General features: G+C 46.4%; 1 protein-coding gene across 1 annotated transcript; it reads right to left on the bottom strand.

The window, feature by feature from the left end:
* Nucleotides 1-24,506: 24,506 nt before the first annotated feature.
* Nucleotides 24,507-25,932, bottom strand: LOC145792376 (uncharacterized). Its single transcript, XM_082873116.1, has 3 exons — nucleotides 25,469-25,932; nucleotides 25,288-25,386; nucleotides 24,507-25,079 (listed from the first exon to the last, which is right to left on the bottom strand). Exons 1-3 carry the CDS (start codon nucleotides 25,871-25,873, stop codon nucleotides 24,642-24,644), a joined length of 942 nt encoding a protein of 313 aa, XP_082729242.1. The 5' UTR covers nucleotides 25,874-25,932; the 3' UTR covers nucleotides 24,507-24,641.
* Between the last annotated feature and the right edge of the window lie 338 nt (nucleotides 25,933-26,270).

Here is a 26,270-nt window from a genome sequence, read left to right as displayed (position 1 = left end):
ATGAAATCACTACTGTGAATGTTGGTACTGAGAAGGACCCGCGGCTGGTCCAGATCGGGTCCACGTTGTCTTCAGAGGAGCGCGAGCGCTTAGTCGCTTTATTAAAAGATTTCAAAGATGTTTTCGCGTGGTCCTACGAAGACATGCCTGGAATCGATCCTGAGATTGTACAGCACCGGATCCCTCTTGATCCCGAGGCCCGCCCTGTCAAACAGAAACTCAGAAGGATTCGCCCAGACTGGGCTCTCAAAATTAAGGAAGAGGTCACCAAGCAAATTGACGCAGGGTTCCTGCTGGTATCTGAATACCCAACTTGGTTGGCCAACATTGTTCCGGTGTCAAAGAAGGATGGCAGAATTCGGGTCTGTGTAGACTTCAGAGATTTGAACAGGGCCAGTCCGAAGGACGACTTTCCCTTGCCACACATTGATGAATTGGTGGATTTCACGGCAGGACACGCCTTGCTTTCGTTTATGGATGGTTTCTCAGGCTATAATCAGATAGTAATGGCACCCGAAGACCGGGAGAAGACTGCGTTCACTACCCCGTGGGGTACATATTGTTATAGAGTGATGCCATTCGGGTTGAAAAATGCTGGAGCTACGTATCAACGGGCAGCAACTACAATATTGCATGATATGATCCATAAAGAGGTCGAGGTGTATGTGGACGACATGATTGTCAAGTCCAAAGATAGAGAGGGCCACTACACCGCCCTACAAAAATTCTTTCAAAGGATCAAAGAGTTTCGGCTGCGACTGAATCCCCAGAAATGCACGTTTGGTGTTACAGCAGGGAAGATGCTAGGGTTTCTGATTACACAAAGGGGCATCGAGGTCGACCCTTCCAAAATCAAGGCCATCTTAGAAATGCCACCACCAAGGACTGAAAAGGAGGTGCGAGGCTTTCTGGGTAAAGTGCAATTCATAAGACGGTTTATTTCTAAATTAACCTTGACTTGTGAACCACTTTTTGGTCTCCTGAAGAAAGGAATGAAATTCCAATGGGACGGCCGATGTCAAGCAGCTTTTGAGCAGATCAAAGAATATCTACAGAACCCACTCGTGTTGTCACCACCAGAGCCGGGGAGACCGTTGATATTGTACCTTTCGGTAACTGAGACTACCATGGGCTGCATGCTCGCGCAGGAGTCAGAAGACAAAGTGGAAAGAGCCATCTACTATCTGAGCAAAAAGATGCTGGATTACGAGACCCGCTATACACCGCTGGAGAAGGCTTGTTTGGCCTTGGTATGGGCAACCAGGAAGCTGCGGCACTACCTGTTAGCTCACTCAGTAATGTTGGTTTCGCGTTTGGATCCCATCAAATATCTTTTCGAGAAACCAGCACTTACGGGTAGGCTAGCTCGATGGCTGCTGTTGCTCTCCGAATTTGATTTGAAGTATGTGACGCGCAAGTCAGTAAAAGGGAGAGCGGTAGCGGAGTTCCTTGCCGACCACCCGGTTGAGGGGGATGAAGCGGTTGAGTATCTATTCCCAGATGAAGCCATTCTGCACGTCGAAGATGAAACTTGGACGATGTACTTTGACGGAGCGTCAAACCAGTATGGGTATGGGATAGGGGTGTTGCTGATAGTGCCTGATGATTCCCGTATCCCTTTAGCATTCAAGCTCCGGTTCAAAGTTTCCAACAATGAAGCAGAGTATGAGGCATGTATTGCTGGCCTGGAAGCAGCCCTAGAACTAGGGGCAAGACGGTTGGACGTCATTGGGGACTCGAACCTTGTTGTGTCTCAAGCAAAAGGAGATTGGAAAGTCAAAGAGGAAAGGATGATAATCTACCACCAAACCTTGGATTTGTTAATTCCTCGGTTTGAGAAGCTAAATTTCACCCACCTCGTAAGAGAGAACAACAGGTTTGCAGATTCATTAGCAACTCTATCTTCTATGATAGACATCCCGTCCGGAGTCCGGATGCGTCCAGTCATTATTGATCAGAAGTTCGTGCCAGCATACGAGTCAATTTCCGCCATAGATGAGGTTCGAGACGGCAACCCCTGGTATTACGACATCTGGAACTTCTTGGAAAAGGAGACATATCCACCGGGGGCAAATGCCAAGGATAAGAGGGCTGTCAGGAGAATGGCTGCTCAGTTTATCATCTGCGGGGGTAAGCTGTACAAAAGGGGTCATCTGGGAATGCATAAGCTCTGTGTAGAAGCTGAAGAGTCAAAACGCCTGATGGAAGCCATCCATGGGGGAGAGTGCGGTCCACACATGAATGGAGTAATGCTGGCCAGAAAGATCCTCAGACAGGGCTACTACTGGTCAACCATGGAGGAGGATTGTATTAGTTTCGTTCGGCGATGCCGCAAGTGTCAAATTCATGCAAACCGCATGAACATCCCGCCGTCAAAGCTGTACAACATGACTTCGCCATGGCCTTTTTCAGTCTGGGGAATTGATGTGATCGGAGCTGTTACCCCGAAGGGGTCAAACGGGCATGAGTTTATCCTGGTAGCGATAGATTATTTTACAAAGTGGGTCGAGGCCCAATCATACGCGGTGTTGAAGGCGTCGCATGTCGCAAAGTTCATCAGAAACAACATCATCTGTCGCTACGGGGTGCCAAACGAGATAATTTCAGATAATGGTTCCCACTTCAAGAAAGAAGTGATAGACTTGTTGGAAAAATACAATGTGGCTTTCCATAAGTCATCTACATACCGGCCGCAGACCAACGGAGCGGTTGAGGCCGCCAACAAGAATATCAAGCATATACTGCAGAAGATGGTGGGAACCTATCGGGATTGGCCAGACAAGCTGCCATTTGCTCTGTGGGGCTACAGGACTTCAATCAGAACTTCTACTGGAGCAACTCCATATTCATTGGTCTATGGAATGGAGGCTGTTCTACCCATTGAGATTGAGGTTCCGTCGTTACGAGTATTGGCTGAATGCCAGATAGCCGAAGCAGATTGGCAGCAAAGCAGATTCGAAGAACTCATGCTCTTTGATGAAAGAAGACTGAAAGCACTGTACCACATCCAAGGCTATCAACGCAGAATTGCCCGGGCTTTCAACAAGAAGGTTAAGTCCAGGAATCTGAAAGAAGGAGATTTGGTGCTCAAAGACAACCGAGCTCCCATCCACGACCCAAGGGGCAAGTTCAAACCCAATTGGACGGGTCCTTACATCATCAAAGCTATCTGGTCAGGTGGAGCTGTGGTTCTGATGGATCTAGATGGCTTGGAGTTCTCACAACCGATCAATATGGACAAGTTGAAGAAATACTATCCTTGAGAGGCTCGCTAGGCCGAAAACCCGAAAGGGCGACCTAGGCAAAAGTTAGAGCACAAAAAATTAGAAAATATAAAAACTGAGCTCGCAAGGTTGAAAACCCGCAAAGGGCGGCCTTGGCAAAAGTTAGAGCGCAAAAGGAGAGTGAAAATACTCGAGTGAACCTCGGCCTGAACTACGTAAGGCTTGATTCCCATCTTTGGGATACGTAGGCAACTTCACCTTGAAGTTCAGCCATAAACTTTTCCCCGATCAATTCTGTCCATTTTGATCATCTCAGTCATCTTTATCCATCAGCATTTATCGCGATCTCCGGTACAGTGCTGTTCAAACTAGGGGCAACTTTCCGTTGCCGCGACGGTGCAAAGTTACTCAGACAAGGGGCAACTTTCCGTTGCCGTGCAGTGCCGCATTGTTCTTCAGACTAGGGGCAACTTTCCAGTTGCGGGGATCTGGGGTTGTGCATCTCAGTGACAGATTTTCGGCGTGTCCAGTTCTGATCCACATCGAAAATGATTTTGAAAAGTTTTAATAAAAGTTGACTTTGTTCAAATTAATCTTTTTACGACTAAGACCATTTTTGGACCAAAACGGAAAATTTTCAGTACCATAACTTTCAATTTCATTGATTTCAAAACTGAGTTCTCCTGCTCTTGCATTACAATCGAGGTTGCTTTTTTTAGTACATTCATAAAGAAAACTTGAAAATACTAAATAAGCAATAAATTTGGGGCATAGTTGAATCAAGTATCTTTGCGTCCCCTCCCAGAGCTGGACGAAGCATCTGATGCCAAGCTAGGCCCAACCTGTGCCTCCTCATTGAGCCAATCCAAGCACTCATCGGACAAAGTGCAACTGAAAGAAGAAGCAGGGGCCAGGAGCTCTCTCGTCCTCCATGCTGTGGCATATCGGGCAAGCTGTGCACCCCGGACCGGGAAAGCGGCTGGGTACTCAATCCCCTCCGGTGGGCAGGTCTGATCATGACCAAACTGACGCAGGAACCGGAACGGAAAATAAAATACGCAGTGGGTTAGACCAATCAATTGGATCCCAATCAGCCGAGACATGCTATAGCTCATCGCCGGGAGGTTGAGCCAAGGACAACGCCAAGCAATGTCGTCTGCGGACAAATTGCACATCCAATCGAACCACCACCTCTCGTCAAGAGCATTGACTAGGCGCTGTCGAAAGAAGTAGCCTCGAGCTGAATAGGCCGGGCAAGAGTCCACAACCTGCAACTTGTCCATTAACCATACCTAGGGGAGGGATGGAAAATGAGAGAATAAAGAACAGAGAGATGTACGATGAGAGAAAAGTAAGACAAGGGTTTTGTGAGAAAAACCGAGCCTGAGGGTCGAGTGATGTGAGCAAATATATGTGAGGTCGGGTGGGAAACATTACCTGTAGCAGCAGTGGACTCCCAGCAAACCTAGTCACCTCCCGGCGATAGACAGAATCTAAGCCCATCAGTGTCTCGGCCAAGGTCATGGCAATACAGCTCTTCCCCTCTCTCAAGCCTTAGGCGACTTCAATCAGGCGAATGCTAGCCCCGCCGAAACCCGAGGAAAGCAGAAAGTGAGACAACAAACACAAGCAGAGGGCGTGTTGCCGGAAACCCTGCCAATAATGGTTGCTGCGGTCACCGGCGTCGGAAAAACGATGGATCAAGCCAAGGATGTCCAGTTCCCCACTACAGATCAGAGACCGAGCGTCGTGCGCCGTGAGCCCACACATCCGCCCTAAAGCCTGAGCGTGGCCAAAACGGAGCTGGGGCAAGATCACTTCAGAGCATTCAGACTCCATCAAAACCTGAAAATCTTCGAAAGTGGGTGTAACAAGTCCGCGAGGGACCGCTACAGTTCGGACTCTCGATTTTGCAACAGGGTTCTTAATCTGAACCAAAGAGTCCAAATCCGGCAAATCGTTTTGAGAAAAACAGATTTTTTTGAAAGAAGTGCCAAACATGGACTGCTTTGCCAGATACAGAGTCGCCACCTAAATGTTTTTTTTAATGGGAAATTTAGGAAACCCTGACTCGGTGCCAAAGGCCACGCGTACGTCATCACCAAAGTTGCCTCGGCTCGGGAACTTGGGTACGATTGGGGAAGGTCACTTCGTGAGCACCCCCGCTCGCCCGATCAAAGATCGGCCTCTACTAACCATGATATCTATTTTTGAAAACATTGTGTGTTCTTATTCCGGTTATTAGCCTAGGTTACTATGTGATGCGCACAGCATACAAGTATAGACTGGGTCGCCTGAATTGGAACAAAACATTTCATGTTTGTTTTTTTGAAAGATGGTTTGCTACTCGCAAGTAGGCTAAGACGTGGATTTGCCACCCTCGGGTGGGCTTAGAAAACATGATTTTGCCACTATCTAGTGGACTTAAAACACACATTTGATGAATTATTCCAATTCAAATAACCCAACCTTCACCCACAGGCATTCAGGCAGTTATATCACATTAGCAATTAGCCTCATGGTAAGCATGCTATTCATGGCAGTCACTCACACGCATGCAAGGATGCTAAAGCATAAAACTCACCGAGTACTCCAAGCTAAAAAAAGAAGTTTATTAGAAATCATGCATGATCCTAAATATACAGAAATGCCTAATGCAACACATGCAAAAATGCAACTATAGCAGGCTCGGCTATTCTAAACATGGCATATGAAATGCTACAACTAACATGTATTCAATTTGGAATTGAAAGTACGATGCAGTTAGTATGGTGCGCCGAGCCCGGTGCATGCAAAACAGATGAATGAATGCAAACATGCTATCATACTGTATGCTAATTGAAACATGCCCTAATCTAACCATCGTAAGCTGGTAAATAAAAGGGAAGAAAGACGTGGGGTTGGAAGACATACATCACACTCACGCACACTTATTACAATTATGCCCTCGCGCAGAGGGTCCAAATAAATATACAGTCCCGAATAAAAGAATATTACAGTCCAAATATTACAGTCCGAATAATATACAAATTCCTAATTAATTAACAAATTAACTAAGAAAGCTGTAAAACTGGCGTGCAAGCCAGGGACCGCCTTGCTTCTGATGGATGATGCATGTCCGGGTTGTCTCGCGCGGAAATCCACCGGGATGCCCCAATTAGCCTCTGTTTAGCAGTTATTCTTGGAAAGCGTGCCGAGCTCCGAAAAGTTGCTGATTCTTTATTTTGCTGCAACAGAGAGTAGGAAAGGGGCATAGCAATGTATTTCACAAATATATGCATGCCTCGATCCTCGTGCCACCAATCACGCATACCGAGGCATGATGGCCGAGGAGTCGAATTGCACAATTCAATATAGGATGAATGCACATGAAAACACAACAAAAACCTAACTCCATCATGGATAATCCGGAGTGTCGGTGACTGGGGAATTGAGACGCGTTCCGTCACTCGGAGTACGAAACGCACCTCGTTTCCCGTGCCCAGGCTAACTCCTATCCCGAACACGATGCAATATGCATGACATGCATGAAATGCAACTAAGATACAATCCTAACATACACAACGCTGTGAAAATGAGATGCCTCGAAATGCGTGCACACGGGCACGCAAACTGAGGAAATGCATGAATGCGATCTAAGATACAACCTAGTATACTTTATGCTGTGAAAATGAGATGCCTCGAAATGCGTCCACACGGGTACGCAAGCCAAGGCAATGCATGAATGCGATCTAAGATACAACCTAGTATGCACTATGCTGTGAAAATGAGATGCCTCGAAATGCGTGCACACGGGCACACAAACCGAGACAATGGCATATGCAATGCAATGGCATGGAAAATGGCATATAGAATGCAACATGGACTTATACTAACATGAGAGAGCCTCAGCCACACTCTCATAAGAGGCCGGTAGATGAAAATGAAGTGCCTCGAAATGCGTGCACACGGGCACGCAAACCGAGGCAATGGCATACGCAATGCCAATGACATGAAAATGTGATATGGGCTTATACCAACATGAGTGAGCCTCAGCCACACTCGCATAGGATGCCGTTAGATGAAAATGAAGTGCCTCGAAATGCGTGCACACGGGCACGCAAACCGAGGCGATGACAGAATGCGATGCAATGATATCAAAACATGATATGGGCTTATACCAACATGAGTGAGCCTCAGCCACACTCACATAGGATGCCGGCGGATGAAAATGAAGTGCCTTGAAATGCGTGCACACGGGCACGCAAACTAAGGCGATGACATACGCAATGCAAATGACATGAAAGCATGATATGGGCTTATACCAACATGAGTGAGCCTCAGCCACACTCACACAGGATGCCGGTAGATGAAAATGAAGTGCCTCGAAATACGTGCACACGGGCACGCAAACCGAGGCAATGGCATACGCAATGCCAATGACATGAAAATGTGATATGGGCTTATACCAACATGAGTGAGCCTCAGCCACACTCACACAGGATGCCGATGGATGAAAATGAAGTGCCTCGAAATGCGTGCACACGGGCACGCAAACCGAGGCGATAACAGAATGCGATGCAATGATATGAAAACATGATATGGGCTTATACCAACATGAGTGAGCCTCAGCCACACTCACACAGGATGCCGACGGATGAAAATGAAGTGCCTCGAAATGCGTGCACACGGGCACGCAAACCGAGGCGATGACATACGCAATGCAAATGACATGAAAGCATGATATGGGCTTATACCAACATGAGTGAGCCTCAGTCACACTCACACAGGATGCCGGTAGATGAAAATGAAGTGCCTCGAAATGCGTGCACACGGGCACGCAAACCGAGGCGATGACAGAATGCGATGCAATGATATGAAAACATGATATGGGCTTATACCAACATGAGTGAGCCTCAGCCACACTCACATAGGATGCCGGCGGATAAAAATGGAGTGCCTCGAAATGCGTGCACACGGGCACGCAAACCGAGGCGATGGCAGAATGCGACGCAAATGATATAGAAATGGAAAGCAATCATTCTAATGGAATTTCAGCACCAAAATATGGGGGAAAACAGTCCCGAAATGAGGCGAAATGACACCAAATGCATGAAATAGTCCCGAAATGCGAATTTAGGCACCCGAAATGGCCCATAGCTATGCAATGCGTGCACAATATGGACATGTAATGCAAAGACAGAAGCTAGACAGTCCAAAAAAAGGCACTTTCACAGTTATAAACATGGCCAAACAGCAAGCATAGGTATGGCAAAAATGGCATGCAAGAATAGGGGCCAAGAGAGGGGTAATGAAGCAAGTGATATAAGCAAAATCCAAACTGAAAAATTTCCTTCTACAACATTGAAGAGGGACCAAAAATATGAATGTTTACAGTATATGACAAGCCTCAAATCAATATACAATTATTCTAAAAAAAAGGCACAAGATTGAGGCTCAAAAGGTGCTATAACGTGAAGTATACAAAATAATCACCAAACAGAAAAAAGATGTTAATGAAACATGAAGTATAGGCCAAAATAAGGCCACTTTCAGTTCTGTGGAAAAGCCAAAAACAGAAGCAAAGGGGGCTGCCAATTTATGCAAAAATGGGGCCAAATAAGGGATATAACTACAAGTGGCACATGGAGGCATTAAATGGTGAGGGGCCCTTCAACAATGTTGAAGAAGGGACCAAAATAAGCATATTCACAGATTACATCATGCTCAAAAACAGATTACTCATGGGCCAAAAATAGCATGCAAGATTATGACATATAAGAGGATCAATGAAGCAAGTGCATCATGGAGGGCTCAAACAGGGTTGAGCCCTTAATGAAAAGTGAAAATGAGCTCAAAAGAGGGCCCCTTTCAGTTAGGGCCGGAGCTTGAAACAATAAGCATATAGGGCTTACAAATGGATCAAGAAAAAGGGTCAAAAGAGGAGAAATGTCACTCACCCTTGAAGACTAAAGCTTTTGTTGCTTCTTGGACCAATTTGTAGCTCCTTTAGCCTTTGAGAAGCCCTCCTTGTTGCTGGAAATGAAGTGGTGATGGTAGAGCTTGGTGGTGTAGAAGAAATGGTGATTAGGGACTTGGAAGTTTTTAAGGAAATGAGAGGGATAGAGAGGGATTTGTGTATGGAAGCTTGAAGACAATTTTTTCTAACCCCTACAAGTTAAGCCACCAGCTGGTTATAAGGGCCAAAAAGGGGGTGTAAAGGTGGGGGAAAAGGAGGGCAACTTTCCCCCACAAAATATCCCCCGGATATTGATATTTTCTGGGGGATAAAGCTCCACAGCTGTAAAGTGAACAGTGCAAGGAACACGGCCGGCCAGTTACTTTTACTGCAGGTGGCCGGCCGGCCACACCCCCTAGCCGGCCGGCTAGGGGTCAAAAGGGTCAATCTGATTTAGTGGCCGGCCACCAACTGATGGTATCCTCCTATGTGTGTACAACACAACCCTGTGGTTAAAAGTCCAAGAAAGTGGGTCCAAGGGGTTCAACATTAGCTCGGAAAGAGGGGTTCAAAAGGGTCAGGTGGAATTACTGGCCGGCCACCAACTTTTAGGGTCCTCTCATGTGTGTACATCACAAATATGTGGTTCAAAGTTCAAGAATGTGGGCCCAAGGTGTTCAACATTAGCCCGGAAGGAGGGGGTCAAAAGGGTCAAGTAACATTAATGGCCGGCCACCATTTTTTAGGGTCCTCTCATGTGTGTACATCACAAATATGTGGTTCAAAGTTCAAGAATGTGGGCCCAAGGTGTTCAACATTAGCCCGGAAGTGTGAAAAACGGGCGTCGGAGGGCGTCGGAGGATGTATAACTGGTTGCTGCAACAATTACTGGTCTCCCGCCCTTCAGTGACCTCCCCGGTGATAAAACAGAGGTACCTGCCAAAAATGAACGAAAACCGTTGCAAAATGAATGTTCAGGGGCCAAAACACGCAGTTCGAGGTCCCGAAAACTGCCCGTTAAACACCGAAAATGGTATTCAACCTCGAAGTGGGTTTCTCAGCCCCCAGTGTCCCTCAAAAGGGAGTATAAAGGAATTATGCTAAAAATCAGAACAAACGGAGATGGTTAGGCGGTCCCGAACCGAGGCACACGGCCTGACGGCTCCGAAAACCAGGAACCGGACTCCGAAATGGGCAAAATGGCCTACGGCCACCAAATGTAGCCTACGGCCACTGAGAGATGGTCTACGGGACCTCTCCCTCCCCTCGGGGAAAGAAACAGAGAAAACCGAGCCTGGTTCGCAAACCGAGACAAGGCACAAAAGAGGGTTCGGAAGTCCGGAGGCAGGGCTCACGGCCGCAACTCTGAAACTTCTGAACGAGCACATTATGCAACATCACCAAGCGCTCAATCGGTGACGTCTGAGTCTTAAGGTCGGTCAAAAATGGGGTGTCTACAGTTGCCCCTCTTTGACAGAACTCGAAAGTCACAAGTGACGGGAGTGAATGTCAAAGCCCAGAGACGACCCATTTTTGACAAGGCCGAAGACTTAGACAAACGTACAAAGTAAGCAGAGATGTGCCCGCAGGCAGGCCTGCAGGAAAAGGGGGCAAAGTGCAAATGATACGCAGAAATATTTTGAAGATTGGACTTATACGCTACGCGAAGCCGGTTTTGATAATTGGACTTATACGCTACGCGAAGCCGGTTTTGATAATTGGACTTATACGCTACGCGAAGCCGGTTATCACTCATGATCATGCAAAGAGAGCTGTAATGAAGCAATTATGCGAAATAAATGCAACATTTTAAGCGAATGCTAGGCAAGCAAGTAAACTCGAGCCAAACTACACCTCGTGCAGAAAGGATGTAAGAAAATTATGGAATTCTCACTGCAAATACAGTGTGCATGTGTGATAGATACATAGGGCGAACATGTGATTGATACACAAAAAGGTGAGCACAAAGTGTGATAGATGCACTAAGTGAACAAGCATGATAGATACACAAAGCGAGTGTGTGTGATTGATACACAAAAAGGTGAGCACAAAGTGTGATAGATGCACTAAGTGAGCAAAGCAAGCGATATACTGAAAATGAACACAAAGTGTGATAGATGCACAATGTGAGCAAAGTATGATTGATATACTGAAAGTGAACACAAAGTGTGATAGATGCACAATGTGAGCAAAGTATGATTGATATACTGAAAGTGAACACAAAGTGTGATAGATGCACAATGTGAGCAAAGTATGATTGATATACTAAGGGTGAAGTGAGCAAAGTGTGATGGATACACACTAAAGGTGAACACAAAGTGTGATAGATGCACTTGGTGAATCAAAGTGTGATTGATACACTAAAAGCGAACACAAAGTGTGATAGATGCACTATGTGAACAAGTGTGATGGATACACAAAAGGTGAACACAAAGTGTGATAGATGCACTATGTGAACAGAGTGTGATTGATACACTAAAAGTGAACACAAAGTGTGATAGATGCACTATGTGAACAAGTGTGATGGATACACAAAAGGTGAACACAAAGTGTGATAGATGCACTATGTGAACAGAGTATGATTGATATACTGAAAGTGAACACAAAGTGTGATAGATGCACTATGTGAACAGAGTATGATTGATATACTGAAAGTGAACACAAAGTGTGATAGATGCACAATGTGAGCAAAGTATGATTGATATACTGAAAGTGAACACAAAGTGTGATAGATGCACAATGTGAGCAAAGTATGATTGATATACCGAAAGTGAACACAAAGTGTGATAGATGCACAATGTGAGCAAAGTATGATTGATATACTGAAAGTGAACACAAAGTGTGATAGATGCACTATGTGAACAGAGTATGATTGATATACTAAATGCGAATGTATATGATGGATACACAAAATGAAAGAAGTGTGATTGATACACAAAATGAGAATGTATGTGATAGATACACAAAAGTGAATGAAGAAAAGTGTGATAGATATACTAAAGAAATGATCTTAAACCAAACTTCTTTGAACGAACCATACATACAATATCGTGTATGAATGAGAAAGAAACTTGATAGGTACAATGCAATGCAATGCATGATGTTTAATGAACGCAATAAACAAGCGTAGCGGTGCTTTAGAAAGCACCTCATGAGGTGAGTGGCGGTGAACCGCTCTGTTCCAAAAGGGATCTTCCCCTGTGCTCTTCGAACACTTACCTTCAACTTACAGTACAAAGGCTCTGAAATACTGACAAGGGTTTTTCATGTAGAACACTTTGGACGTTGCCTTTCTTCCTGATCATATTCACAACTTTCCCTATTCTCCAACGGGGTGACAGACTAGGTTGGTTCAGTATCCAGAATTGAGGTGCATACACGCTATCTCAACCTATGGGGCTTCCATACAGATTTCAAGCCGAGGACACGCCTCTGGGTATTTAAACCAGACTTTAGTCTCTGAAATCCCGAACCTTTGCGTTCTAGGCATCAGCCATTCGAACTCTAGTTTCCACCGTCACAGTTGGTCTCCTAGGAACTCATTGCGAACACAGCCAAGATGCCACTGGCGGGGAATGGTACTCAGGGAGAGCACTTTTGATCGTCATTCCGGCTTGAAGCAGACTTGATCTTGAGCTTGAGGTAGAGGCACACTTATACTTCGGAGCTTTGGCAAGACTTGAATGGGTACACATGGAATGTAGTCTTGGAACTTACTGAAGTTGAAACAAACTCAGATACCCGACATTTCCTCTTTTGCTTTTGCTTTGTAGTCTGGAACCCATATAGCTTCAAATAGGTCCTGGTTTTACTGTTCTGACGTGACCTGGGTTGAACCCTGCTGTTTTATGAAAGAACGAATCTTGTTTTGCACAGATGTGGAGAACGGCACGGAACTCGGAGCGCAAAACGATTTTATTTTTGAATTGATAAATGAGCTTTTGACCGGGTATCGAGCCTACGACTGAACACAGCAAGACAACTCAACAAGGAAATAAAAGGCACGCAACCTAGACACATCGAGTAACACTCGAAACGACTCAAAACAAGAATCGAGATAAAACAAAAAGACACGACATTCAGACGTGCTCAGGGAGCCTGTTTCATCGAGTAGTGTTTCCCACCCTCTCTCGTTTGTGATCCTCGCATCACTCGGCCCTCAAGCTCTATTTTTCTGAAAAAGCCCTTTTCTCACTTTTTCTCTCACCGCACATCTCTCTATTCTTCAATCTCTCATTTTTCATCCCTCCCCTGGGTGGTTGATGGATAAACAGGAAGTTGCGGGCTCATGCCCCTAGCATTCTGCTAGATTCTCTTTCTTCTGCTTACAACAGTGAGTTTCTCCCGCAGAGGGGTTGCGTTACAACTGGGTGTGTAGCAAATCTGCAGCTAACATCGGTCGATGATGCTCTGCTGGGGAGTTTGGACGTGATAAGATCTGTCCAGATGATGGAGTGGAATATCTTGCCCCATTCTAGTTCGTGCTTCGCACTTGGCTTGATACCTCGTTGGTTGCGTGAGAGCTTTCTGCCCTTTGTTGTGCCCTTTTCTGGCGAATACGGTGCCCTTTCCGACAAGTAGAGTGCCCTTTCTGGCAAGAATTTTGACAAAGGGGAAAAGACAGAACACCTGACTCAACTGTGCCCCTAGTTCATCATTTTGACCATTTTTTATTTTTTGCTTTCTACTAAAACAGTTTTGACCAACATGAGAGTTAGATTAACGCGCTTGTTCAATTTTTTGATTTAAAATCATGCAAGTTGGGCTATGAGCACTGAAAATTTTCCTTTTTTAGTCCAAGAAATGGTCTAGTTTTGGAAAAATGGAATAATTTTTGAGAGAAAATTAGTCAACTTCATTAAAAATTCTCAAAAAACTATTTTTGCAAACGGCCACTGCTCAACGAGCACGGAACCTGCTCTTGAGATGCACAACTTCAGATTCGAAGGAAAATTGCCCCTTGCTTGAGGGGAACTGCATGGCAACGGAAAGTTGCCCCTTGTTTGAACGGCACCGCGGCGCATTGAATGGTAACGGAAAGTTGCCCCTTGTTTGGATGGCACCGCAGCACATTGTAGGCAGTCCTCAGAGTGACGAACACAACCAAATCCTCAGATACAGAGAAGACAAAGATGACCAGAACCATCGCATGGACACAATCGAATTGTTTTACGGCTGGACTTCAGAATGAAGTTGCCTACGTATCCCAAAGATGGGAATCAAGCCTTACGTAGTTCGGGGTTAAGGTACACTCGGGTATTAACCTCTCCTTTTTAGGCTCTAACTTTTGCCAAGGCGCCCGTTGCGGGTTTTCAACCTTGCGAGCTTTGGTCTTCTTTCTTTTTCTCTTTTCATTTTTTTTTTTCATCTTTTCTTTTCATTTTCTTCATTTTCTTCTTTTTTTTTATTCTTTGCATTTTGCTTTTTTTGTTCTTTTTTGTTCTTTTTCTTGCTCTAACTTTTGCCTGGGCCGCCCTTCCGGGTTTTCGACCCAGCGAGCCTCTCAAGGGTAAAAGTGTAGCTTTGTCCATGTCAAATGGTTTTGAGATCCTGAAGTCATCTGAATCCAGGAGAATGGCTGCTGTTTTGCTTTGTAAGCTTCTCCTGATGAGATCTGATCTTCTTGACCTGACTTTCCTGGCCTCTTGTTCGAGGGCTGCTTCGAATTCGGCCACACAGGCCTCACATCATAGTTGACCGTTGAACCTTCTGAATTCAAGTTTCAAGGTTTGGAAGCGAAGGGGTTGAGTCTCGAGGCTGAGAGCGATCCTAGGCTGCACAATCTCAAGAGTGATTCCACACAGGTCTTTGCAGGACCGCGCAAAACATTTTGTTTTTGAAAGTTTTTAAGAAAGTGACCAGTCGCTCGCGCTGAAGACAGTGTAGAACCAATCTGGATCAAGTCAGGATCCTTCTCAATACTTACGCTAACAAGCATGATTCCATTCGTTAAAGGCTTAGCACGCCTCTCTTTCTTTCAAATGATCAAATTTTTGCAAAACCCGAGGAATTCCTTCCTCTTCGTTTTCACCGCAGTGTTCAAAAAGTTTTGAAAAACTTAGGTCAATGCAATGATTTTGGGGTGCAGAAGAGTAGGCGAAAAGTACTGCCGTTTCATTCAAACTTTCTGGCACAACTGGCACAAGGCAGAAGCAAGCACAAAAGCATGAAAAACCACTGTTGTTTCATTCAAATCTGTTGGCACAACTGGCTCCCTGGCAGAAATAGACTCAAAACAAAATGAAAAGACAAACACAAAACAAAATGGTGACGTCCGAGGTAACACCCCCCAGAGTCACCCGACTCCTATACAACAGGACTGACTCGATACAACAAGACAGACCCGAAACAAAAAGAGACTGACTCAAAACAAAAAGACAGACTCAAAACAAAACAACAAGACTGACCCAATACCCGAGTCAGAAACTGGCATTCGCAAATGCTCAAAACAGTGCCTGCACTTCCCACATTTGGAGTAAATCGAGTGCCACCCGCAGCTGGTTCAATCTCTGATCAGATCACATTATCCCCCCGCAAATTCACTGATCGAGTGCCGATAGACTTTGCTGGACTGGCGCGGGGATAACCCTGTTGTCAAACAGATCTTGTACATCATGGCGCAGACGAAAGCAACTGTCAGTGTCGTGACCGGTTTGTCGATGGTAGGCGCAGTATTTAGTCTGATCATGCTTTGCAGGGATAGGATCAGGTAAAGGCCGTTGTTCCAATGGCTTCAGATGTCCTTTTCGGATTAAGGCCTCTAGAGCTTTTGACAAAGGCATATAAAGCGGGGTGAAAACCCTCTTGACTCGGGGTGGATATTTGGCTCCTTGTGAGCTACTTCCGGACGCACCGGTGAATGGGGTAGCTGTTTTTGATACAGTGGTAGTCACCATACCCACATCAGAAGATCTTGCAGCTGCATCACCACTGGTGGTCGCATTCGAACTGCGGGAAAACGCCCTCCTGGGCTGCTCCTTCTCCTGGTCAAAAAGGCCCTGCTTCATAGCATCCTCGATCTGCACTCCCATCTCATGCAAATCTGAAAAGGTAGGGAAGGGGATCACGATCATTTTCTGCATTAGCTTGGGCTGGAGATTGCGCACAATCATCCGAATTTGATCTTTGTCAGTGGGTCTCAGAGTCATCATCGAGGCCTTCGCCCTCCACCGAGCTACGAACTCTGAGAAGCTCTCCTTCGGCTCCTGCCTCATCGTCTCAAGATCACGGGTCGTAATCTCGATTTGGGTATTGTATGAATATTGTGCGACGAAGGCCTCGGCCATCTCCTCCCAGCTTTGTTTTACTGAATCCTCCAATTTGGCATACCAGGTGACTGCAATACCCGATAGGGTCCGGCCAAAAAGGGAGAGCTTCTGCAATCTTGTCAAGCCCATCGGGCGCAAAACATCTGAAAACAAGCTCAAGTGGACCATGGGATCTCCTGACCCATCAAAACGGTCGATGTGAGGCATCTTGAACCTGTCCGGCAGAGTTACAGCTGCGTCAGTGTACCCGTCCTCAATGCCGGGGATGGACTTTACCCCCTGGGATTTCTTGAACAACTTTTCAAGCTTGCTCAACTTCAACGCTGTGGGGTCAACCTCGAACTCGGAGGGAGAGTCCGGTAGATTGGTAGGTGTTTTGGATAGTTGAGGTAAAATTGGGGGCGGAGCCGGCCCGCCTGGAATGTCCGTATCATCCTGGACATTTTGGCGTCTCCCGAGGTGCTGGAGCTCCTGCTGGGGGAGGAACTTGTTGTGAAGCGGACGCACCGCTTTGCTGTTGTAGCTTGGTGATGAGCTCGGCCTGCTGGGCCATGATTGCAGCCTGCCGTTTGGCAAATTCCTCCTGACGGGCAGCATCCTGCTGCATGAGTTTCATACTCTCTTGCATCTGGCGCATCATTGCCTCCATCTCTGATGTGTTCGGCTGATCCATCTAACTGGTTGGTATCTATCCCTGCAGTAGAAACTGAGACCTCAGCCTGACTGTTCACTGGTGGGGTGGATAAGGGCCGCTGACCTGGTAACTGCTGAACCGGTGATTTGTGCCCGACTAGCCCTTTTTACCCTGCCTCTGGTAAAGGAACACTGATTGCCCTTGAACTGAATCTCTGACCCAGCAAAGTCTATCAGCACAAGTTCGATGAACCTCGGGGATATCAGAGCCTTCTGAAGCTATGGTTCCCAGACTACCTTGCAAAAGAGAAAACAGACAGCATCTTAGCCTGATTCCATCTGAACAGATACGAGCATAGTTGAATGAGTGTGCCCTCTACTGAATTCTGCCCCAAAATTCTGCCCCAAATCTGAGTCTGATACCCACAGGTAAAGCTGACTCCCAAATACTGATAGTAATGCCCGCAGGCCTGATGCCCAAACTCGCGAACTGGTGCCCGCAAGCCTGACGCCCAAACTCATACACTGATACATGCATTCCTGTAGAGACGCACTCTAAAGCACATAACAGATTAGTGAGAGCCAAAACACCCCTATGAAGGGGTAGGGTTTCCCTGTCCTATTTTGTCAGGAGCTAGGGTTTCACCACGCACGCAGCGGTTTCAAACAACCTACAATCGGGTAAGCAACCTGTCCTAGTTTGGAATGGTCACTATGGATCCGAATATGCACTAGGTCGAATGGTCAAAAAGGGTGCCCTGGTAAAACCGGGGTTTGTGTTCCCACACTGGCAGAGCCCACAACCGGTCAGCCTTATGGTCATGCCTTGACAAGAGAAGCCTCCGGCAAACCGTTCAGGAATAGCAGATGGAAAACACGGTGTCCTAGGCGCACCAATGCAAATGCAATGCAAAGAAACACACAAGTGTAGTCAAAAACAGATATCACGAGTTCGAGTCAAGTTCTCTAAATACCCAGCAGAGTCACCAGAAACTGTAACAAGTCCGCGAGGGACCGCTACAGTTCGGACTCTCGATTTTGCAACAGGGTTCTTAATCTGAACCAAAGAGTCCAAATCCGGCAAATCGTTTTGAGAAAAACAGATTTTTTTGAAAGAAGTGCCAAACATGGACTGCTTTGCCAGATACAGAGTCGCCACCTAAATGTTTTTTTTAATGGGAAATTTAGGAAACCCTGACTCGGTGCCAAAGGCCACGCGTACGTCATCACCAAAGTTGCCTCGGCTCGGGAACTTGGGTACGATTGGGGAAGGTCACTTCGTGAGCACCCCCGCTCGCCCGATCAAAGATCGGCCTCTACTAACCATGATATCTATTTTTGAAAACATTGTGTGTTCTTATTCCGGTTATTAGCCTAGGTTACTATGTGATGCGCACAGCATACAAGTATAGACTGGGTCGCCTGAATTGGAACAAAACATTTCATGTTTGTTTTTTTGAAAGATGGTTTGCTACTCGCAAGTAGGCTAAGACGTGGATTTGCCACCCTCGGGTGGGCTTAGAAAACATGATTTTGCCACTATCTAGTGGGCTTAAAACACACATTTGATGAATTATTCCAATTCAAATAACCCAACCTTCACCCACAGGCATTCAGGCAGTTATATCACATTAGCAATTAGCCTCATGGTAAGCATGCTATTCATGGCAGTCACTCACACGCATGCAAGGATGCTAAAGCATAAAACTCACCGAGTACTCCAAGCTAAAAAAAGAAGTTTATTAGAAATCATGCATGATCCTAAATATACAGAAATGCCTAATGCAACACATGCAAAAATACAACTATAGCAGGCTCGGCTATTCTAAACATGGCATATGAAATGCTACAACTAACATGTATTCAATTTGGAATTGAAAGTACGATGCAGTTAGTATGGTGCGCCGAGCCCGGTGCATGCAAAACAGATGAATGAATGCAAACATGCTATCATACTGTATGCTAATTGAAACATGCCCTAATCTAACCATCGTAAGCTGGTAAATAAAAGGGAAGAAAGACGTGGGGTTGGAAGACATACATCACACTCACGCACACTTATTACAATTATGCCCTCGCGCAGAGGGTCCAAATAAATATACAGTCCCGAATAAAAGAATATTACAGTCCAAATATTACAGTCCGAATAATATACAAATTCCTAATTAATTAACAAATTAACTAAGAAAGCTGTAAAATTGGCGTGCAAGCCAGGGACCGCCTTGCTTCTGATGGATGATGCATGTCCGGGTTGTCTCGCGCGGAAATCCACCGGGATGCCCCAATTAGCCTCTGTTTAGCAGTTATTCTTGGAAAGCGTGCCGAGCTCCGAAAAGTTGCTGATTCTTTATTTTGCTGCAACAGAGAGTAGGAAAGGGGCATAGCAATGTATTTCACAAATATATGCATGCCTCGATCCTCGTGCCACCAATCACGCATACCGAGGCATGATGGCCGAGGAGTCGAATTGCACAATTCAATATAGGATGAATGCACATGAAAACACAACAAAAACCTAACTCCATCATGGATAATCCGGAGTGTCGGTGACTGGGGAATTGAGACGCGTTCCGTCACTCGGAGTACGAAACGCACCTCGTTTCCCGTGCCCAGGCCAACTCCTATCCCGAACACGATGCAATATGCATGACATGCATGAAATGCAACTAAGATACAATCCTAACATACACAATGCTGTGAAAATGAGATGCCTCGAAATGCGTGCACACGGGCACGCAAACTGAGGAAATGCATGAATGCGATCTAAGATACAACCTAGTATACACTATGCTGTGAAAATGAGATGCCTCGAAATGCGTCCACACGGGTACGCAAACCAAGGCAATGCATGAATGCGATCTAAGATACAACCTAGTATGCACTATGCTGTGAAAATGAGATGCCTCGAAATGCGTGCACACGGGCACACAAACCGAGACAATGGCATATGCAATGCAATGGCATGGAAAATGGCATATGGAATGCAACATGGACTTATACTAACATGAGAGAGCCTCAGCCACACTCTCACAAGAGGCTGGTAGATGAAAATGAAGTGTCTCGAAATGCGTGCACACGGGCACGCAAACCGAGGCAATGGCATACGCAATGCCAATGACATGAAAATATGATATGGGCTTATACCAACATGAGTGAGCCTCAGCCACACTCGCATAGGATGCCGATGGATGAAAATGAAGTGCCTCGAAATGCGTGCACACGGGCACGCAAACCGAGGCGATGACAGAATGCGATGCAATGATATGAAAACATGATATGGGCTTATACCAACATGAGTGAGCCTCAGCCACACTCACATAGGATGCCGGCGGATGAAAATGAAGTGCCTTGAAATGCGTGCACACGGGCACGCAAACTGAGGCGATGACATACGCAATGCAAATGACATGAAAGCATGATATAGGCTTATACCAACATGAGTGAGCCTCAGCCACACTCACACAGGATGCCGGTAGATGAAAATGAAGTGCCTCGAAATGCGTGCACACGGGCACGCAAACCGAGGCAATGGCATACGCAATGCCAATGACATGAAAATGTGATATGGGCTTATACCAACATGAGTGAGCCTCAACCACACTCACACAGGATGCCGATGGATGAAAATGAAGTGCCTCGAAATACGTGCACACGGGCACGCAAACTGAGGCGATGACAGAATGCGATACAATGATATGAAAACATGATATGGGCTTATACCAACATGAGTGAGCCTTAGCCACACTCACACAGGATGCCGACGGATGAAAATGAAGTGCCTCGAAATGCGTGCACACGGGCACGCAAACCGAGGCGATGACATACGCAATGCAAATGACATAAAAGCATGATATGGGCTTATACCAACATGAGTGAGCCTCAGCCACACTCACACAGGATGCCGGTAGATGAAAATGAAGTGCCTCGAAATGCGTGCACACGGGCACGCAAATCGAGGCGATGACAGAATGCGATGCAATGATATGAAAACATGATATGGGCTTATACCAACATGAGTGAGCCTCAGCCACACTCACATAGGATGCCGGCGGATAAAAATGGAGTGCCTCGAAATGCGTGCACACGGGCACGCAAACCGAGGCGATGGCAGAATGCGACGCAAATGATATAGAAATGGAAAGCAATCATTCTAATGGAATTTCAGCACCAAAATATGGGGGAAAACAGTCCCGAAATGAGGCGAAATGACACCAAATGCATGAAATAGTCCCGAAATGCGAATTTAGGCACCCGAAATGGCCCATAGCTATGCAATGCGTGCACAATATGGACATGTAATGCAAAGACAGAAGCTAGGCAGTCCCAAAAAAGGCACTTTCACAGTTATAAACATGGCCAAACAGCAAGCATAGGTATGGCAGAAATGGCTTGCAAGAATAGGGGCCAAGAGAGGGGTAATGAAGCAAGTGATATAAGCAAAATCCAAACTGAAAAAGTTCCTTCTACAACATTGAAGAGGGACCAAAAATATGAATGTTTACAGTATATGACAAGCCTCAAATCAATATACAAATATGCTAAAAAAAAGGCACAAGATTGAGGCTCAAAAGGTGCTATAACATGAAGTATACAAAATAATCACCAAACAGAAAAAAGATGTTAATGAAACATGAAGTATAGGCCAAAATAAGGCCACTTTCAGTTCTGTGGAAAAGACAAAAACAGAAGCAAAGGGGGCTGCCAATTTATGCAAAAATGGGGCCAAATAAGGGATATAACTACAAGTGGCACATGGAGGCATCAAATGGTGAGGGGCCCTTCAACAATGTTGAATAAGGGCCCAAAATAAGCATATTCACAGATTACATCATGCTCAAAAACAGATTACTCATGGGCCAAAAATAGCATGCAAGATTATGACATATAAGAGGATCAATGAAGCAAGTGCATCATGGAGGGCTCAAACAGGGTTGAGCCCTTAATGAAAAGTGAAAATGAGCTCAAAAGAGGGCCCCTTTCAGTTAGGGCCGGAGCTTGAAACAATAAGCATATAGGGCTTACAAATGGATCAAGAAAAAGGGTCAAAAGAGGAGAAATGTCACTCACCCTTGAAGACTAAAGCTTTTGTTGCTTCTTGGACCAATTTGCAGCTCCTTTAGCCTTTGAGAAGCCCTCCTTGTTGCTGGAAATGAAGTGGTGATGGTAGAGCTTGGTGGTGTAGAAGAAATGGTGATTAGGGACTTGGAAGTTTTCAAGGAAATGAGAGGGATAGAGAGGGATTTGTGTATGGAAGCTTGAAGACAATTTTTTCTAACCCCTACAAGTCAAGCCACCAGCTGGTTATAAGGGCCAAAAAGGGGGTGTAAAGGTGGGGGAAAAGGAGGGCAACTTTCCCCCACAAAATATCCCCCGGATATTGATATTTTCTGGGGGATAAAGCTCCACAGCTGTAAAGTGAACAGTGCAAGGAACACGGCCGGCCAGTTACTTTTACTGCAGGTGGCCGGCCGGCCACACCCCCTAGCCGGCCGGCTAGGGGTCAAAAGGGTCAATCTGATTTAGTGGCCGACCACCAACTGATGGTATCCTCCTATGTGTGTACAACACAACCCTGTGGTTAAAAGTCCAAGAAAGTGGGTCCAAGGGGTTCAACATTAGCTCGGAAAGAGGGGTTCAAAAGGGTCAGGTGGAATTACTGGCCGGCCACCAACTTTTAGGGTCCTCTCATGTGTGTACATCACAAATATGTGGTTCAAAGTTCAAGAATGTGGGCCCAAGGTGTTCAACATTAGCCCGGAATGAGGGGGTCAAAAGGGTCAAGTAACATTAATGGCCGGCCGCCATTTTTTAGGGTCCTCTCATGTGTGTACATCACAAATATGTGGTTCAAAGTTCAAGAATGTGGGCCCAAGGTGTTCAACATTAGCCCGGAAGTGTGAAAAACGGGCGTCGGAGGGCGTCGGAGGATGTATAACTGGTTGCTGCAACAATTACTGGTCTCCCGCCCTTCAGTGACCTCCCCGGTGATAAAACAGAGGTACCTGCCAAAAATGAACGAAAACCGTTGCAAAATGAATGTTCAGGGGCCAAAACACGCAGTTCGAGGTCCCGAAAACTGCCCGTTAAACACCGAAAATGGTATTCAACCTCGAAGTGGGTTTCTCAGCCCCCAGTGTCCCTCAAAAGGGAGTATAAAGGAATTATGCTAAAAATCAGAACAAACGGAGATGGTTAGGCGGTCCCGAACCGAGGCACACGGCCTGACGGCTCCGAAAACCGGGAACCGGACTCCGAAATGGGCAAAATGGCCTACGGCCACCAAATGTAGCCTACGGCCACTGAGAGATGGTCTACGGGACCTCTCCCTCCCCTCGGGGAAGGAAACAGAGAAAATCGAGCCTGGTTTGCAAACCGAGACAAGGCACAAAAGAGGGTTCGGAAGTCCGGAGGCAGGGCTCACGGCCGCAACTCTGAAACTTCTGAACGAGCACATTATGTAACATCACCAAGCGCTCAATCGGTGACGTCTTAGTCTTAAGGTCGGTCAAAAATGGGGTGTCTACAGTGGGACACATCTCTTGGCCGCCAAAGCTAAAAACATGCGTCACTGAATTCCAGAACCTTGCCGCGGCATGGAGAAAAGGAAGCTGTAGCGGAGTACGGCTTAGCGTGAATAGTGCATTCAAGCCGAAACCCCGGAAATTCAGCTTTTCCGAGCCATCTAGAGAAGAGATCCAAGATGTGACATTTTCTGCGAGAAACGCCTCCATCTTTGGCTAAAACTAAGATGAAATGAATGTTCTCGAAGTTGAGGCTTTTATAGAGGGAAAAACACTATTCACGGGGACACGTGTCAAAAATCTGGTGGCTGCAGGACTAAGTGGCCGGCCGGCCACCTTTTCTGGCTGCCCAGCCATTTACTTTTTACAAAACTGGCCGGCCAGCTGTCTCTCTCCACAAAAATGGCCAGCCGGCTCCCAAAGATGGCCGGCAATGCTGCAGTATATCTCCTTGGCCCTGTTTTACCCTTCGAGGGAAAGTTCCAAGCATTTCCATGCAACGAGAGAGTCAAAGGCCTTCATCTCCCTCCGTTTCGGATGCGTTCCGGTGCCCAGATCGTCCGAAGTACACTCTGTTGTCGTTTTGTTTATCGAGTTGTAGTTTTGATTATCGAGTTGTTGTTTTGCTTATCGAGTTGTTTGTCGAGCGGACGTGTTTCGTGTTTTTGAGCCATTGTTCTCTGTTTAAACAATCTTCGTTTAAAGTCTTGTTTATTTGCGTTGTCAACATTGTTGCATTTTGCTTATCGAGTTGTAAACTTCCTAAGGTCCTGTTATATCTTAGTAAGTTGAGTTGCTTAGTTTGTTGCGTCGGTTCACTACCTGACTTGGTGATTACACAATGCACATTCCCATTCAATTTCATTTTTGTGCAAAATAAAATGATGCGATACGATGCTAAAAGTTTAAAATACAAACACCTTTTCAAAAGCTATTTCATTCCATCATGCTTTACAACAAACAAAGGTACAAGTTTTACAAAAAATAAAACTGCCTAACAATGTGCAAAGTGCTACAAACTACTAGTAAAAGAAAAATAAAGCAGGAAATAGCAACATTAATGTCCTCGGGAGTGGGAACGAGAAGCACTCCTCATCCTCTTCTGCGGGACAACCTCCGCGCCATCATCATCATCTAAGTCGGAGCTGTCATCCTCAGGATCCCCCTCAGCCTCGCCTCTATTCCCCGAGCCAAAACCGGAGCCCCCCTCCTCAGCAGATGTCTCTGACTGACGGTCGGTAGCCTCCTCCTCCTCCTCAGCATCCTCCTCCTCCTCATCAGGCTCCACCTCTACAACGTGAGCCCTGCGTCTGCGGATAGACCCTCCTCGAGCTCCTCGAAAAGGCCTAGATGGCCCGGCTCCTCGGGAAGGCCGAGATGGCCCCGCCCCCTGAAAAGGCCCGGGTGACCCAACTCCCTGAAAAGGCCCAGATGGCCCAGCTCCCCAAGGAGGCCCAGGTGGCCTGGCCTGCGGCTGACCGGACCATGAAGGCATCTGAAAACAAAGAGTTCAATTCAAATACATCAGTCCAAATATATACATCAGATGCAGATACAAGCAAAGGCTACGTGAAGTTGGTGCATGTAAATACAGTGTACAAGTGGGGTGTGTGTCAGATGTGTTCTACACAAGTAGTCTATCGATGCAGTAGAAATCAACATGTCATCAGAAGCATGATAAATGCCAGGAAACTGAAGGGTACCTGAATGCCCGCGACAGACAACTGTGCCTCCCTACGCAGGACCATGCCCTCGAGTGTGGCCACCAGTCCAACCACCTCCTCCATGTACCCTCGCGGTGGCTGCAAATATGAGTTCATAATCATCAGTGAACAAAAGAATGTCTAAACATCTGAATGATGAATGAAAAACAGTGGAGCATACCAGCGGTGAGTCAGGATCAATGGCGTATCGATCACTGGGCATCGGAGGCTCTAGCGGGATCGGGGTCGGAGAGATAGCCCCATACTGCCACGCCATCAACTCAGTCGGCATATCTAGCCATCCAGGATGAGGATAAGTCAACGGAATCGGAGGAACCGGTCTACTCCCACCTCTAGATGTACCAGCCCTACTAGTAGAAGGGGCGTCTGCAGCCCGAGCCCGAGCCTGGCCCGAGGATGACATACCGGCAGGCCTCATCATCGGGATACGAGCTCCCGTCAATGGAGGCATCAAATATATGTGACGGTAAGTGGCGTAGTCCCCCTCCTCAATATATAGTAAAGCATCACTACCCAGCATGGCGCCGACTACCTCCGAGTAAGAGAGCCTGTCAGCAGTCCGCATACTGACTGGGGGTACCGCGGGAGGATCCTGAGAAAGATACCCCCGTACCTGGCGCAGAAAGCGTTCCCCTAGAAACCATGCCCTGCCAACCGGCCCCTCGAGCAGGACCCTATACTGGGAGATATCCGACCCTCCGGTATACTGAAGTCGGAGACCATCACCCAGGGACACCCAGGGCTGCCATGAGATCTGCGGATGATAAATGCATAAACCAATCAGAAATCGAGAATATACAGAGCAAATCAAAGATGAAAATGAAAGGAACTGAAAGCTCTGAGGTACCTCTGAATGTCGCACAGTGTCAAAGTACTGTCGCAGGTAAAGGAGGGTCTCTCGAGGTCTCGGCCGGTGCGGGCCCTCGAACACCAGTGAGTATGGGGTCATAGGAAGCCCTGCC

Source organism: Camellia sinensis, chromosome 6 (assembly GCF_055761805.1).
Source record: "Camellia sinensis isolate YWXY chromosome 6, ASM5576180v1, whole genome shotgun sequence".
In the NCBI taxonomy this organism is placed as follows: Eukaryota; Viridiplantae; Streptophyta; class Magnoliopsida; order Ericales; family Theaceae; genus Camellia; species Camellia sinensis.
Note: the sequence above shows the minus strand (reverse complement) of the source record. Positions and strands in the feature narration are given on the sequence as shown.

What these genes read in the sequence shown, in the direction of transcription:
- LOC145792376 (XM_082873116.1), bottom strand. Translation starts at nt 25,873, where the DNA reads ATGCGGACTGCTGACAGGCTCTCTTACTCGGAGGTAGTCGGCGCCATG. An exon ending in TTGATCCTGACTCACCGCTG is followed by an intron (nt 25,387 to 25,468) that starts GTATGCTCCACT and finishes TCATATTTGCAG; the next exon opens with CCACCGCGAGGGTACATGGA. An exon ending in TGTCTGTCGCGGGCATTCAG is followed by an intron (nt 25,080 to 25,287) that starts GTACCCTTCAGT and finishes CTTTGTTTTCAG; the next exon opens with ATGCCTTCATGGTCCGGTCA.